The sequence below is a fragment of the Olea europaea genome, chromosome 8 (genome assembly GCF_002742605.1).
Source record: "Olea europaea var. sylvestris chromosome 8, O_europaea_v1, whole genome shotgun sequence".
NCBI lineage: Eukaryota > Viridiplantae > Streptophyta > Magnoliopsida > Lamiales > Oleaceae > Olea > Olea europaea.
The window spans coordinates 7,071,213-7,089,223 of NC_036244.1; the positions used below are offsets into that span (position 1 = coordinate 7,071,213).

The 18,011-nt window shown below is 31.1% G+C and overlaps 1 protein-coding gene across 1 annotated transcript; it reads left to right on the top strand.

Moving 5' to 3' along the window:
• The first annotated feature begins 13,458 nt into the window (after positions 1-13,458).
• LOC111399224 (serine hydroxymethyltransferase 3, chloroplastic-like) lies at positions 13,459-14,091 on the top strand. Its single transcript, XM_023026490.1, has 2 exons — positions 13,459-13,525; positions 13,616-14,091. The coding sequence occupies exons 1-2, from the start codon at positions 13,489-13,491 to the stop codon at positions 13,888-13,890; spliced, it is 312 nt and encodes a 103-aa protein (XP_022882258.1). The 5' UTR covers positions 13,459-13,488; the 3' UTR covers positions 13,891-14,091.
• The last annotated feature ends 3,920 nt before the right edge of the window (positions 14,092-18,011 follow it).

Genomic DNA, 18,011 nt, shown 5'->3' on the forward strand with positions numbered 1-18,011 from the left:
ATGTATTGTGAACTCGTCATCTCTATCTCATATCTTTTTCAATGATATTAAATATTGAAGCAATTTAATAAAGTGATAGAAATTCTTTTAAAAAATGACACAAATTCAAAAAAGTTAGACACTCCAAAAGTGACAAATAATATTTAACAGCAATTAAAACATTAGAATATATTTATACGATAATTGATTTTTTTTACATATTATTTCTTTGTGATTATATTTAACTTTTATTAACTAACATATTAACTTAGATTTATAAGCTATTCAATAAAGTGACAAAAATTCAAAAAAATTGATAAATATTCAAAAAAGTAACAACTTCTCAAAAAGTTATTCTAGAAAATCACGAATAATATTTAATACTAACTATTTTGTCCAAAGTCTTAGAGTGTATTTGGGAGAATTTTTCCTAAGTTTAAAAGCACCCTTTTGAAAGTCAATCTTTTATTTTTGTGAGAAATTAAAATTAATGTTTGAAAGAGTGAATTAAAGAATTAAATATACTAATAGAAATAAATTCAATTTCCAATCTTAACTTAATTAATTTCACCGGTTGACTAATAAATCTTTGCACGCATGGGCCATTCAATTGATCTACAATAATTGAAAGGGTAATTATTACCACTACATTATTTATTCACCACACCATATTATAAATACACAACAATTAAGATAAAATTTTGATAAATACACCACATTAAATTCACAAATATACCCATAACTTTATTAACGAGTAAAAAAGAAAAGAAAAGGTGAAATACACTGGACATCACATTTCATTACCTTCCATTTCCCTGCTCTCTCTCTCTCTCTCCCCCCTCAATTACCGGCAACTCTGGCGAGATCTCCGTGTGCATTTGATTTCACTCGTTCATTAGCAAGAAACAAAGGAGAAAAGATGAGATTTTTCAACAAGATTTTCCATGTCCATCCAAGCCTTTTGTTATATGTTCTCTTGGTTTTCAATTTGATTTGAGTGCAGTCATTCCCTTACCAAATATTACCCTCAATTGTCATTTTCTTAACTGCTTACTCCCCCCCCCCCCCCCCCCTCCTTTCACCAAAAATTAATTATAACCAACACAATAAACTTCATGATTTTGTTAAAATTGCGGAAGCCAGAATGCTCAAGGATTTGACAAAAATTAATTTCATTACTTGCTTGAATCATCGATGTTCATCCAAATCATTCATAGTACAGACTTCCCTTCAAAATGAATTATATGCTCTAAAGCAAAACCCCAGAAAATACCAGCAAAATCATTATTTGAAAAAAATATATTTTTTAACAGTGATTTGACATCATTTTAACTACACATTCTTTAATAAAAAAATATTACACGCAAATCCAAAACATTTCTTTTTTTTAACCACACATTTTTCATCAATATATTATTTAAAAATGCATTTTCATTCCAATAATGTAGCTCAAACAAGGGCTAAATGATTGTGGTGGAATAAATAAAAAAATATTTTATGTAAAGAGAAAAAGAAATTTTAGAGGTATGTCTATTTTTATTTTTTTTTACATATTATTTCTTTATGATTATATTTCACTTTTATTAACTAACATAGTAACTCAGATTTATAAACTATTCAATAAAGTGACAAAAATTCAAAAAAATTGATAAATATTCAAAAAAGTAACAACTTCTCAAAAAGTTATTCGAGAAAATCACGAATAATATTTAATACTAACTATCATGTTAGTAAATAGAAACATATAATTTAGGGTAATTATCAGGGGCGGACCCAAATAGTTTGAACTGTGGGGTCAAAAATGAAATTTTTCTCGAACAACATATCATTAACAAAAATAAGACCATATGTTACTACAATAAGATTTGGGTTTGGGCTTTTTGGGCATTGGGCTAGCGAAATTAATTGGGGTTGGCTCACTACTTTGACAAAAAATTACCTTTTAAACAAGGGATAAAAAAATTTAAAAAAAAATTAAAACATCTAAAAAACTGTGAGGTCATTTGACCTCACACGACCCCATGTGGGTCCGCCAGTGGTAATTATATTACCATCACAATAAGTACTTGGTGTATCACATTTTTCTTATTTAATAAAATAACCGTGAGTGAAATGACATATGTATCTTATCTATTATTAACTAATATATTTATTCATTCCATTTCCATCCATACACCATAAAAGATATAACTCATTTAGCCCCTAGAGCATATCTCCCAGTGGCAAAAGGGAGGGCGGATAGGGCTCAGCGCGGCAGTGTACAGAGTTCGATTTCCCGCAAGGTGGAATTGGCTTTGTTGCAAGCGGGAGTTACCATATGGGTTAACAGCCTTGGCCTATCTATGTGCTCTCCACCCTGACTCTTGGGAGGCACATCCTGCGATTTACCTCCTCCACGATGGCCCAGGACAGGGTCAGTGGAGGCCCTTAAGGTTGGGGTTCAACATTTTTTTTTTTTTTATAACTCATTTAAACATACAAATACAAAGATCTACACAGCAAAAGATCCAAACATTATTCACTGATATGAAATTATCTGGAGTGATCTCATAAGCAAACCCTTGAGCTTTGCATATATCCATCAGCATGTTTCAATACCTCTCTCTCAACTTCATCTCTTAAGTCACCAAAGTACTGTACCAGCAGCATGTCCTTTAGCTTTAGGGTTTCCATATTTGGAGCTCTTTTTGGATCTTCTGTGCACTGATGGGGTGTCAATTGTGTTAATTTCCAAACTTGATAGCGGCTTTAGGAGTTTGAACCTTCCCTTTTGGGAATGTGAAAAGTTGAATGGAAAATTCTTTTTTGCCGTACATAAGAAAACGCTTCTGCAATTTGATGAAAAATGGGCAATCTTGAAATTGTGAAGTTGTATTGATAAAATTGTAGAATCTGGTGTAGTTTAAAGGAAATAAGGGAAAATTGCAACAATGGTCTCTAACCTTTCACTTTTTGTATACTATACCCTAATCTTCAATTTGTGCCACCCACTATCCCAAATCTTTCAAAAATATGTACCTGATGTCCAAATGGATGGAAACCGTCCAGTTGACCGTTCGTTAACTAGAAAAGTCAAAATTTAATCAATTTTGACCAAATTAGAATGGATAAAATTGTACTTTACATTTTCCTTATATTAAATATGTTAAAAAAATTAAATTAACAAACTAAAAAAATAAAAATAAATTTTTTTAAAAAATAAACATCTTGTCTACCACCACTGACTCTACTTCCACAAAATTAGTTGACCACCATCCCTCATCGTCGTTGGCAACAGTCACAACCATTGCCCATCGTCGTCGACAAAGCTACTACCATCGCTCGTCGCCACCAAAAAAGCCACCACCGCTTGACTCTCTTTCCTAAAAATCAATCCACCACTATTGCCCATCGCCATCTACAACGATCACCACCACCCAACTCTCATTTCCTAAAACATCTTATCCACCACCAGCCCACCCTCCTTCCCCAAAATTAGTCCATCCCCATTGGCCATCGTCGCCTATAACAGTCACCACCACCTAACTCTCTTTTTTCCCCCAAAACATCTTGCAGGATAAAGTTGAGATTGTAACTTATCATAAAATCCAAAACCCAAATCGAATAATCAAATGAAAAAGAAAAGAAATTAAGATCTAAGGTGGGAAATTTGGAAGGATCTTCTTGGGTTCGATGGGCTAACTCTGGGGATCGACCCCGAGGGTGGCGTCGAGTTGGATGGCATTGTTGGTGGCTGATTTTTTGAGTAAAGGTGAGAAAGATAGGTCGGTGCTAGCGTTTGGTTTTTTTATTTTTATTTCTTTTCCCTATTTTATTTTATTTTTGATTTTTTAAATTATTGTATGTGTATAATAGAAAAATTACCATTTTACCTATTTCAATTTGGTCAAAATTAGTCAAAGTTCACCTTCCTTGGAAAGCTAATGGTCAACTGGATGGTTTCCATCCATTTGGACTTTGAGTGCATATTTTTAAAAGGTTTGGAACTGTGGGTGGCACAAATTGAAAATTAAGATAAAGTCTGCAAAAAAAATGAATGGTTAGGAACTGCTGCTACAGTTTTTCCTAGAAATAAAAATTTCAAGAGGAAATCATTTTCATTACGTCTATGCTTTGCAATAATCATTAACAAGGCCTAAGGACAAATAGTGTCTACCATTGGAATATACATTCCTGAACATTTATTCTCTTATGGCAAGCTATATGTCATATTTGCTCATGGAGTTTTAATGCATACAATAAAAGTTTTGATAAAATTGAAAATAAAAAAGAAGAAAAGTTGTGCGACGTTGACAAAAAATATTGTCTACAAAGAAGAGTTATTGCAATCAAATTATTACATTTCGGTTTATTTTGACCTTTTCACATTATATACATAAAGCCACATTATTTCTACGAGAATGCATTTTTGAATAGTGATTGATGAGAAATGTGTGGTTAAAAATAAGAAAAAGTTTTGAATTTACGTGTAATATTATTTTATTAAAGAATGTGTAGTTAAAATGATGTGAAGTCACTGTTTAAAAATACATTTTTTTGAAATAATGTGGATCAACCAAGGTCATAATTTCATAAAAAATATTCATATATATTCTTTTTAATAATTTTAATTTTTCTTTGATAGTATCAATAATCTCAATACTTTCAAAAACTATATTAATACTTCAAAAATACTACTCATATAACCCATTTTATATATAAGACTTACAACTAGGAATGTCAAACCAGCTCGATGGCTCGGGCGGCTCGTGGCTTAGATGCAGCGAGCCTAGGCTTGGGCTGAGCCCCATTTTGGGGCGTTGGCCCAGCCCGAGCCCAAGCCAGCACATTGTGGCTCGGTGAGCCACACAGGCCGGCTCGTACAAGGCCCGCCCGAAATTCAAACCCAAAAAAAAAAAATTAAAATGGTCAAAGCAGCTGCCTTAGGGCAACCTAATTGACTATTGATTAAACAAGTTAAATTGTCTGATTTTCTACTGTGCTTTACAATTCAATTTAAGAAGCTTATATTTCAAATTCAAATTTCAAATTTGGAGGTAAAGTTGATTTTTTTGGCTATAAATACGGGGTAAATTTTTAAATTTCAAATCAATTTGTTTCAATCGATTTTAACTTGTAGTATTATAGCTTCAAGTTTCAACTCCAATTTCTTTGCTTTCAATCTCATATTCAATTTCTTTCACTCTCATACTCTAATATTCTGTATTTTATACTATACTAGTTATAAATGAATTTTACTAGTGATGAGTTTAATCAGTTTAAGGGTAGCTCGAGTACTCCATCCGGTTACGACGATGCATCTCGAGATGTTCGAATTGATTTTGAGAATATTGAAGAGGAAGAAGTACTCGAGATTAAAAGGTCGAAAAAAGAATCCTTGGATTGTTGGCAACATATAATACATAAAAATTTTGGTGTTCAAAATGGAGTGGATATTTGGAAAGCATGTTGCAATTACTATGGCAAAGAACTTAGTTGGAAGCCCAATTCGAGTAGAACACATTTGAATAGACACATATTAAGGAGTTGCATAACGAAACCAGTCGATCTCGACTCGAAACAGATCGAACTAGTGTTTGGCGGTTCTTGTTCTACTCTTTCCACCTTTGTATATTCATAGGAAAGATTTCGTGAAGGAATGGCTGCATACGTGGCTGTAGCAGAGATCTCGCTTATGATGATAGACTCAGTATACTTTACCCACCTCGTGTAGAAATATCTCCAACCCAGGTATTCTTCTTATTGTAGAAATACTCTTTGTTCAGATACTATAAAATTATATAACAAAAGAAAACAAGTTGCTATTGAAAGTCTAAAAACTTTTAATAGTGTTATATCATTTACATCTGATTTATGGACCGGTGGTAATAGAAAATGTTATATTGCTACTATGGTTCATTATATTGATCACCTGTGGCTTTTACATAAAATGATTATTGCATTTAGATGTGTAGAATATCATCATAATGCCACCAACATATACATGATCTTAAAAGATATCAAACAAGAATATGTCATGCAAGATATGATTCGAAATTTTACTTTTGATAATGCTAGTGTGAATAAAAGTGTTACCGAAAAATTTATTAATGATCTCAACCCTTCATTTGGAACTTTATTTTTTCATCCACGTGTGTATGTCATATTATCAATTCAATTGTAAAAGTTGGATTAGAACATATAAGTTCTCCTTTAGATAAAATTAGACAAGTAATAAATTTTATTACTATGTCATCAAAACAAGCATTTAACAGTTTGTGTGCAGAGTATGGCTATAGGAGAAATCATTTGCCATTGTTGTAACACATATATGGAACTCTACATATCTTATGTTACATTCGTGTGAAAATTACAATAAAGTGATTTCATCATATTATAATGGTAGGTATACATACGAACTCGAACATAATTTAGAAGATTGGGAATGGTCTCTTGCATTTCAGCTGAAAAAATTTTAAAATCTTTTTTCGATGCTACAAAGGAATTAGCGGAGTTTATTATCCTATATCTTCACTTTTTTTACAATATTTTTTCTACATTTCACAAACATTTCATAAATACAGGAATTTGCCTCTTTCTCTAACTTAGTTTGCTCTATGGAGTTAAAATTTCGTAAATATTGGAAAGAATTGCCCTCTTTATTTATTTTAACTTCAACTTAATTTGAATGGCACGATAGCCACTGTAAAGGGGATTTCAAATTTCATAAATGTGGAATTATCATATGCGAATATAGAATCTACGTTATCTAAAATGTATAATTATTATGCTGATAAAGAAGGCCAGTGTAGTTCTACTTCCCAAAGTTCTTCTTCAAGAAATATATTAACAAATTTAGATAATTTATGAAATTTTTTGAAAAACAATACAAGTGTTCCCTCATTTAGTTCTAGTTCATCGATGTCAAGAGTAATAAATATCGGTGGAACAAATTTTAAAATTCCCTCTAAGTTAGTTAGATATATATGCGTGGACGTTCGTAGTATATTTCCTGAAAAAGAATTACAGGAATTTAGTCTTCTAAATTGGTAGAGGTGTAATGAAAGACAGAATCTAATTGTATCAAAAATTGCACGTGATCTACTAACACTTTCGGTGTCTACGATAGCATCAGAGGCTACATTCAGTTTAGATGGTCGAATTTTATCTGACGAATGTTCAAGACTAAAAGAAGATATATTAGAGGCTTTAATATGCTTGAAGGATTGAGAATGTGTAGAATTACGTGTTTAGGAACATGTTGACAGTATACTAGCCGAAGAGTTGCAGCAGATCCAAATATAGAATGTTGTAAGTTTTTAAAATAATTTATTACAAAACAATATGTAATTTTCAAATTTATTTGTTTCAAGAAAAATTATACACGAAATATTTTATTCGTGTACAATTTTAACTCCGCTTAAGTTATGTAGCCGGTTCTATACCCGAAAAAAAGAGGAGGGTTGTAAGTTGTAATTTTTATTTAATTTGTAATGCAATTTTATAAGTTGTAATTTTTATTTGATTTGTAACTCATATAAATTATGCAATTTTTAATTTTTTTTTTTAAGAAAATGTTAGATTCATAATCTTTTTTTTTTTTTTAAAGAGCCTGCCCGACTTTAGATTCGTAATCTTTTTTTTTTTTTTTTTAAAAGAGCCCCCCCGACTCGGGCTCGGCTCGACAAGGCCCAAGCCTTGTTTTTTGGGTCGAGCTTTTGCTCGGCTCGGACTAGAAAAATGTTCGTTTAATTTTGCTCGAGCTAAGCCTTGAGTTTCAACTCGGCTCGTTGACATCCCTACATACAACACAAGTGCTTACTACTAGTAATGTAAAAGGTAACTTAATCCCACATTAAATAATAAGGGTTCGGACAATTTTTCTCCTTCCACCGAAATAAAATGAATTAAGCTGGTCTGCCAAAGAAAGTTTGCCCACCTCCTTGACAAGTACCCACATGGTTGTGGGACCGCGTGGGACTCGAGGTGAATTTAAAATGCAAAAAGGGCCCACCAACCCCAAATGTGAGAGTAGGTCTTGAAGGGTGTCAAAACCCTCCCTGAGATAGCATCACGATTGAAATAAAATAGACTTAATGCTTGGGGGGAGGGGCATTTAAATTTTTATTTAATACATGCATCAAATATCGACAATTAATTCCAAGTTCACTCTTTCTAGTATTCCAAGAAAAAAAAATACAGAATCCATATGAAAAAGGTACAATGAAATACTTATCGATGATTTGAAAATAAAAAAAATAAATCAATATTTTACATTTCACACTTAGACATAAGTTACTATATACATGCCAAATTAAAACCCTATAACAAAAACTAGTTCTTGCACTTGGTTTTATGACAATATCATTAGATATTTTATTTGGTGTGTCAATAATAAGTTGTTAGTTATATTCAGGTATGTATTGTTTAATATATGTTTCAATACACTTTTTTATTTTTTATTTCATATATTTGGAGTTCAAATTCTTGGTTTGACTTTAACATTTGACTTGAGAATAATTTATATAATATGGGTACCCCTTTTTATTTTGTTCATTTTGAAGTAATGCATTTGACCAGATCTTATTAACTTGGAAGAAATAATAATATTATATTCTATTCATCAAAGGTCCATAAGAAGCAATTGATCGAGTAATATATCTTGAGTAGATGTCACAATGAATTAATTAGAGTAATAAAAGAGGTTTTATATAGTCAACCTCAAATTTGTTGAGAGATCACTTTATTTGAAATTTTATTGATTTAAGTAATTGTTAAAGATAGGAAAATATTGTTTAGAATAATTTCCAATATATTTTTCCAATAGTGTATGATTATTTTCCTTATTAGTTGATTGTGTAATTATCACACAATCTTTCATTTTAGAATTATTTCCTTTTAGATTTATTTGTAAACATATAAATAGGGTCTTCTATATTGTAATATTCACAAGAGTTTATAATAATACAATTGTTGTAAAAGGAAAGTGTATTAGGATTTAGAGGTGAATGTCAATTATACCCCGACAGCGTTAGAAATTATTACCGTTGTATCCCTGATTCTACCCTATAAATACAAGGCTTTGATCCTTAATAAAATATACACAAATCTATCGACTTCATTCTATTCACTTCTTTTTTCTTCACTTTTATAACACGTTAACAACACGATTCCCTCAAAAATAAAGTAAATTAGTTAGAAGGTAATAATTTTTATAAGTACAATTATCTGTCATGTGTACCAAAATTAATTTGGTGGCATGTGAATTCTTTCGATATACATATGCATCATAACGAGGTTGCTTCTTCTTCTTTGCTTTTCGTTGGAATGCATATTAATTTTAATTCACATTTATACGTGTAATTTGTACACATATTAATTCATGTATTTGGATTCATACACAATCAATTTTATCACATATTATTCACGTATTAATTCTGTCTTTTGAATCTGTTACATATTAGTTCTACTTTTGATTTTTGTATGTGTGGAATTCATGTGCATGTTTAGAATCTTTTGCATGTTGATAAAAGATTTAGCCGATTTTGTTAACTTTTATGTATGGAGATTTTTTTTCCTAATACATGTTTGATAATTAATTTTTTTTATAAAAATTCATATCATGATTATATGGTAATTAAATATTTTTAGATATTCTTCTATAAACTTCAAATTAATAATTTATCATGCTGTTGCTCCAAAAGTAGCATAACATTATAATTAATATTTTAGAAGAATATTAATTATATACCTATCTATTATAAATAGTTCCTTGTTGTTCCTGAAATAGCACAACATTGTTAATATTCTAAAAGAATATTACTTGCTTATGAAAAATATGATATTACAAGTTTAATATTCCAAAATAATATTAATTCAATGCTCCTGAAAAAGCATAATTTAAATTATAGTTATTTTAAACAAATATAATGTTGATGTTCTCGAAGAAACACAACACACGTTGTATAAATATTCAAGAAGAATATTTCATTGTTACTCATATAGGACATAAATTTTATTATTTAGCTTTAAAGGTAGAATGAATTGTTAATGTCAATATTCCAGAAGAATATTGTATTTATACTCTTGAAGATTATATGTCTCGTTGTGTATCTAAAGAAATCACATTTTTTGTGAAGAAAATGTGGAACCTTTTATTAATTAAATAAGTTTTATTGAAGGATTCCTTATGACACTAAGGTAAATTTTTCTATAAATTCATCTACCATTAATTGACCAAACTTTCAAATCAATTGATTAGAGGCGGAAAAAAAGAAAAGAAAAAGAAAATCAAGAAGAGGGACAAAGCACCAGCTTGAATGTTTCAACTTGCATTAAACCTGTAAATTGAACATATATTATTTTGTTACATTATGTGTTAAATATCAATAATTGTAATGATGGTAAAGTGACCAATATCTTTAAGGAATGTAGCAGGTTCGAATAACTTTCCTTGCATTTGTTTTGATAAAAATTGTTAAAATACAAAAAATTATTGCTTTGAAGAGTTTCGAACACAAGACCTCCAATTAAATAATGAAAGGGCTAACCAACTAAATTACTAGAGATATTTGTTGTTAATATGAATTATCAAATATATAATCTAAAAATTCTATCTGTTATTAGCCAAAAAAAAAAAAAAAAAAATTTCCCTGACGAATTCGGCTAGAGTGGCCGCCCCCTAAATCCGCATCTGGCTCTATTTATCCTTTTTCTCCAAGGTTGCCCTTCTTTTTTTCTATGGTTTGGTCTCCCTTTTATTTCCGCCCAGCTCCTTGAATTCTCGTTCTAGTTTTATTCGAATTTGATTCCAATTCCACCAACTAGTTAAAAAAAGTCCAAGCCCAAATAAACTTTCATCCCTTTTCAAATTGGTTTAATATATTGAAAAATGCCAAATTTGGTATAAACTTATTTATACTCTTGAAGATTATATGTCTCGTTGTATACCTAAAGAAAGCACATTTTATAGAAACGTTTGGTAGCGACTTAAATTTTATGAAAAGATTTGGGGTGCTACAATTTATGTTTACGAAATTATGTTTGCGAATTGTGATTTATGATAAGTAATTTATGTTATGAATCCTATGATTATTGATTTGGGAGTTTATGTTTAGGAAATTAGGATAATGGAAAAAAATTAATTGAGAAGATGTTGGCCGCTCATGGCCGCTCAATTCAACCCGTGTGTACTTGGTACTTTTTTAATTGAGAATATGTTTTAGTTCATTTACATATATACTGAATAACTTTTAATATTATGTAACCAAATTTTCATAAATGATCGGACTATTACGATTGTTGACGGTCAACCTTCGCCCCTGCCCTGACTTTGATCATGGATTCGCCTCTGATGGTGTTAACATAAATTTTTTGACATTTGTATTCATGATGTTTTCATTAAAAAATGACATAGCAAGTTGTGCCACATTTTAATTAAAATATCATATACAATCATTTTCTAATATAGCAATACATCTTTGGCTAAGCTATCAATTTGCTTATAACAATTTTTTTAGATGTTAATTTATTTTGAATTGTTTTAAATGCAAATTAAAATTTGCATAACAGAGGAAGTGGCATTGTACATTATTTTTTAAGTAAAAAGCGATGTACATCATTTTTAATTAAAAAATGTCACTTTTTAATAAAAAAGTGAGATTGTCTATCACTTTTTAATTGAAAATTTTCATTTAACTTTACACAGTATTTTTATGTTTCATATAATTTTTCAATAGATCTCTACTCTGACTCTGAGGGTATTTATATAAGTTGATCAAAACTAAAAGCCCATTTCCAAAAATTCATCAAGCCCAACAACCAACTCCATAGGTTTCGTGTCTCATTAAAGGAACTAGCTCAGATTCCGTACTTGGCTAAACCTATTTAGACAAGCAAGGTTAAGGTGGCTCCTTCCACCTCTTTCTAAACGCACCCATCTCTACCTAGGCCCGATCCTGGGTGAGGCAAATAAGGCCTGAGCCTCAAACCCAATACCATAGGGGGCCTAATTTTGGCCCAGATTTTTATTTTTATTTTTCAAAACAAGTTAGTTGGCCCAAAACTAATTATCCAATAACAAAACAACAGCCCACAAATTCATTTACCCTTAAATTCCAACCTAACTTATATATCCAATATCCACAATCCACCTACCCAAAAATCCCAAAATCTGAAATACGATCCATGACCTGCTCATCATCTAAGTGTCCGTGTCGTCTCCGTTAGGCCACTCTAGTCTCCACCAGTCCGCCTCCGCCCTTTTGCTACCAGCTGCTTTGTATGCTAGTTCCCAAAATCTTTGAGAAGTCGGTCAAAGTCTGCTGATCGGTCTAATATTGGTTTATTGGGCAACTTGGCAATGGGCATCGATTGACAGAGTCACGGAATGGTAACTACACTTCTTTTGGAATTTTGAGGGGTTTCAATGGTTCATAGATTTGTAACATATCCTTCATATTTCTTAATGTTTCGGGAAATTTTAAGAGATGGTCTCATTATTTGTGCATTGTTGGACCGGGTTCTTTTAGTCTTTTGTTCTCCATAATGCTGTCTAGTTGTACTAGTGGTGGAAAATCATCTAAATTTCCAAACAAGTATAAAGAACCTATAAATTTCTCAAGTTAAATGTTAATGATCTGAACTTTGCACTAAACATTCAAGGTTTTGAAAACTAGATAGGCCCGACTGCTTCAATTCTTGTGTTTTCTAGTTCGTCCCCTTATTGCATTTTAAATTGTCATGTAAATTGGAGAAAAATCCCCAGCAGCGGCATCCTAATCACAATGTATTAATGAAGGAGATTGAAAATATGAACAAGATTAAAATGGCTCTCTTTTTCAATCACACGATGAATTTTCAAGACTTCAGAGATTATTTTTATGGGGTTTTTGCTTGATCAAAGTATGATGAGATTCCCTTTCTGTTATAGTACTGGTTCTAGTAAGTTTAAAAATATTTAACAACATTGAGAGTTTCATCGTGATCCCTTTCTAATTAGTATTTCTAGTAGATTTGGTATACTGAATACCTAATACAAAAAAAGTGTTGAAAATTGGGCTTTTAATTAATATACTGAATGTAAATTTTTTTTAGCTAATCAAGAAATTTATTACCTCGAGCAGGGAGGTCCACATAACCACACAATTGTTGGACTTGCCATTTGTTTGAAAAATGCAAAATCACGGGAGTTCGAGGCTTATCAAAATCAAGTAAATGTTGACTTATTTTGGCTAATTCATAACCCTATATAACTCCATATGTGACCATTATTTCATCTCTCAAGTAGTCTCTAATTATAGAGCTCTTGCAAGCCGCTTGATGGAGTTGGGATACACCCTGGTCTCGGGAGGCATTGATAACCATTTAGTTCTTGTGGATCTCGGGCCCTTGGTGAGTTTCTGGTATCTAATTCTATTTTATAGTTGTACACTTAAAAACTCGTAAAATGTGTCATAGTTTTTTATATCAATCAACCCTTGCCTGTTTGCATAGGGAATTGATGGTGCTAGAGTGGAGAAAATTCTTGATATGGCATCCATCACCCTCAACAAAAATTCAGTACCTGGTGAGTTCTCTGCAGCTTTGATGTCATAGACTCGTATATGCTTAAACTTTGAATTAATTGTGATGCACAAGTGTCATGTTGAACTTAAAGGTGATAAAAGTGCACTAGTACCTGGTGGAATACGCATAGGATCACCTGCTATGACTACCAGAGGTTTCGATGAAGATGAGTTTGTGTCCGTTGCAGACTTTATTCACGAGGGTGTGCAAATTACTCTAGAAGCTAAAAAGTGTGTCTCCGGCTCTAAGCTCCAAGATTATATGAAATTTGTGACATCTTTGGACTTCCCATTGATTGACCGTGTGTTGGATCTGCAAAGAAGAGTAGAGGCTTTTACTACTCGATTCCCATTTCCTGGCTTGTAACTCATATTTTTTAAGTGAACTTGGTTGTAATGTCATAGGGTAGGAGACTACCATACTTCTTTATACAAGTCGAGCATGTGATAGTTTTGAACATTGGTTTCTCGGTTTACATGCTGTAATATGTAGCCCCTGTTTGATGCCACTATATTTTTGTGAAACAAGGTTTTCTACAGTAACACATGCATTAAAACTTGTGTGCCATCAGGATCTCTGTTTTAACATGTTGTGAGAAAAAAATAAAAATAAAAATAAACTTGCAGCTTTCATTATGCATTGCGATTTTAGCTTTGAAGTTCAAAGTAATCTTGCCGACAAATCAGAAGATAAAACGTTACTTCATTTATTATTATTATTATTATTATTATTATTATTATTATTATTATTATTATTATTATTATTATTATTATTATTATTATTATTGGACCGTGCGAAGTGGATATTTCATCTTTTTAACCATGACATGAACTATTTCCCATTGTCTTCCCTTAACTGGCCTTGAATGAAATCTTGTATGACATGTTTGGTACACATTAATACGTTATTGGGTGAGTAGGACTAAACGGCATAAACTATAAAGAAATAGATTTTGTCCATGTTTAGAGGGGATTATAATAAGATTTTTAGTAAATTTTAATAAAAGTTGATTGAGGGCCTGTTTGGAAGAGATTTTGAGAATTCATTTTTTGACTGTTAGGAGAAAAGGGGAGGCTACATGTGAGAGAAGTCAAAAATTAAGGTTGAAATAGTGAAATAATGATAAAAAAAAATCAATTTTTTGGGTTGAAAAATCACTCCCAACGGTTCAAAAATTATGAGTCTTATGAAATATATAGTTAAAATTAATTTTTAATTTTGACTTATATTAAAATGTGAATCTTTATTTCTACCAAACAAGGACTTTATCTTTTTTCTTTAATAATATTTTGTAAACTCTACCAAACTATCAAGTATTGTACAACCTAAGCGTGCACTAATTTAACCACTTCCAAAACATGCAATATTTTCATGTCTCCCATTTCTAAAAATTTGTTTTCCTCCAAACACATCTTTAGTTACACATTCTCCTAATTAAATAAATTGCACATGAATTCATTAAAATTTTCTTACTCTTTAACCACTTACTATTAAAAAAAAAATCACTTCTCAAAAAATTTATTATAAAAAAAATAATACTGAGATAAAAAATGGTCACTCGAACAGTGAACTTTTGAATTTTTGTATTAAAGATTTGTTTAACTAGGGAGCAGTTGTTGAGTCATCATTGACAGATAGCCACCTCGATGAGGTGAAGCATGTGGTGGAAGAATTCAGGAAGCCATTGGTGAAGCTCGGAGGAGAAACCCTAACCATTTCTCAAGTGGCAAAGATTGCCTCTCGAGATAATGTCATCAAGGTGGAGCTGGCTAAGGCTGCTCGGGCCGACGTTAAAGCTAGCAGTGATTGAGTTATGGAGAGTGTGAATAAAAGGACTGATAGTTGTTGTGTCACAACTGGTTTTGGTGCCACTTCATATAGGAGGACCGAACAAGGTGATGTACTCTAGAAAGAACTTATTAGGTAACCAAATTTTTACCTACTTTTGCTTGTATGAATCTTGTCAGTGTTAAGCAAAGTAAATAGCAACCACTAAAATATTGAGGATCACATAGGATGTATATGCTTGTTAGTTCAATTAAACTATTTCTTGATGTACTTGTATCAATTTTATGTGTTGTGCTTCTTTATTTTGAATTTCATTTGAGGCAAGATCAGCTCAATGATCCGTTTGTATTTCATTTATTCAACTGTTTGAGCCTCTGATGTTGGCGGAAGGAATCCAAGTTATCGCAGTCCACTGTGGTACTTTTGATAGCTTGAAAAGAAACCAGATTTAGCATTGGTGCCAATTCCTAAGATGGTAGCAATGTGGTGGTGAGAACAAGTCTTTCAAAGTTGTTTTTGGCGAGAGGAGACAACGATTGGTGAACTCGACTTGGATGAAGAATGACACTTCTGATTATGTTAGTCGGCCTTTTTCTTTGCCCTATATCATCATAAATTTTAATCTTATATTATATTAACATATATGTGAGCAAACTTGCAATCTAACAATGGTAGGGAATGACAAGTAATCTCTAGTATCACCAAGGATGCTGCTTTACACAGTATTTTTTTGCTTCCAAATTTTTTTATATGATTAATGGGTTGGTTGAGTTGGTAGATGACAATGGCGGTGAATTTACTTAAAGATGCTTGATATTTTGATTGGTGTATTGTCGATGAACTGTGTAACACCACGTGCTTCATTCTCGTAATTACTATGTCTGAATAGACTATGTATTTGTAATGCCACATATGGTTTATGTAATTGATGTTTGTGCTTTCTTAATGTTTATTTAGTGTGTACTTAATAATATTATTGTTATTGGGATTAATTTAAATGAAACTAAGAGTAAAACATGGAATTTAATAGATGTCTATGATTTTATAGTTTACTATTATTACGAAAATTAATCTACATATGAATGGAAACATTCATGACTTTTTCTAATAAGTAAATTTAATATTATTTAATTTAATTAATAGAAAGTCAATATACAGGGCATTTTCTCGGCAGTGGAGCTAATTTGAAGGAGTTCTTATTTGCAAATTTACCATATATTATTTATCTAAGAATGGAAGTTAAATTTTTACTAATTTAGACTCCACACTGCATAATGAATTACAAATTGGCATCCTAGAATCGAAATCGTCCAATTCATTCCCTCCCAATCACTATTTTTTTGTTTTTAACCTTTCCATAGCTAAATTATTTTTCCTAAACTTCAATCCTACACCACACCAAAATAAGACAGATGAGAGTTATTGATGCTTGAAACTACAAAATTCTTCATGATTTTCATTAATTTTGAGGTTAGCATTCCGTATTTGTTTTATTCTAATTTATGATTTCCTTAATGATAAATATAAATGCTTTTATAATTTATTGCCTGTAAAATATAATACATATTGGACTTTTTGGAGATCTATTGGGTTCAAAGAGGCGTTCTTTATCATTCTTGACATGGAATACTTATCTTTATAACTTGACGTCCAATGTCTATATATAACATATAAAGAAAAAGAAATATAAAATGAATCCACGTGACTATGTACACGTTTTGTCGAGATTCAATTGTATGATTTTATAAGTTGAGACTTATACAAATTATCTATTGATAATGGTTAGAACATGGAGACATTCTAGTTTATATGTGCTTATATAATCTTCTAGATTAATTAATAGTGTATATTCATAATTTGTTGATATTTATTATATGGTTAGTGTGAAATGATGAAGTAAACGAACCTTAGCATATAATTTTATTTTCACACTTTCATACCACAATGTTAATTTATTGTGTGTCTATGTAATATATTGTTAAATATGTAATTGTATATCTAAGAGTTATAAATAAATATGTTAAAAAAGTGGAAAAACATAGAAAAATAAAAGGGTATTGATATTCAAGGATATGTCTATATAATTATAAAAATTAAGTACGTCAAATTTCTTATTAAATGGTAATGATTTAGGACTCTTCGGCTAGTTCATTTTGTGGATTGCTAAAACAACTCTTTGTTTTCACACATTTTATTTGTAAGCTTTATTAAGCTTCTAAAATTTTATCTCCTTGGGTGTATTCAACAAAAAATAAGTTTTTAGTTAAGTCGAATCTATCATTAAAAAATATATAATATTTGATAATATCAAACATATTCCTAATGTACCAACTTTAAGTGTACTTAACAAACTGACATCAATGAGGGACTCTCATTTTCTACTATAAGGATGTAAGGCGAATTGTAAACCTGACTTATACTTTTACGAAAGGTTTATCATGCAAAGATTTTATTATAATGATTTGGGACTCTTCGGCTAGTTCATTTTGTGGACTGCTAAAACAACTCTTTGTTTTCACACATTTTATTCGTAAGCTTTATTAAGCTTCTAAAATTTATCTCTTTAGGTGTATTCAACAAAAAAATAAATTTTTAGTTAAGTCGAATCTATCATTCAAAAATTTATAATATTTGATAATATCAAGCATATTCCTAATGTACCAGCCTTAAATGTACTTAACAAACTGACATCAATGAGG

Excerpts from the sequence above, each read along its gene's own strand:
- LOC111399224 (XM_023026490.1), top strand. The coding sequence starts at position 13,489 with ATGGCATCCATCACCCTCAACAAAAATTCAGTACCTG. Across the intron at positions 13,526-13,615 it reads CAACAAAAATTCAGTACCTG|GTGATAAAAGTGCACTAGTA; the intron begins GTGAGTTCTCTG and ends TTGAACTTAAAG.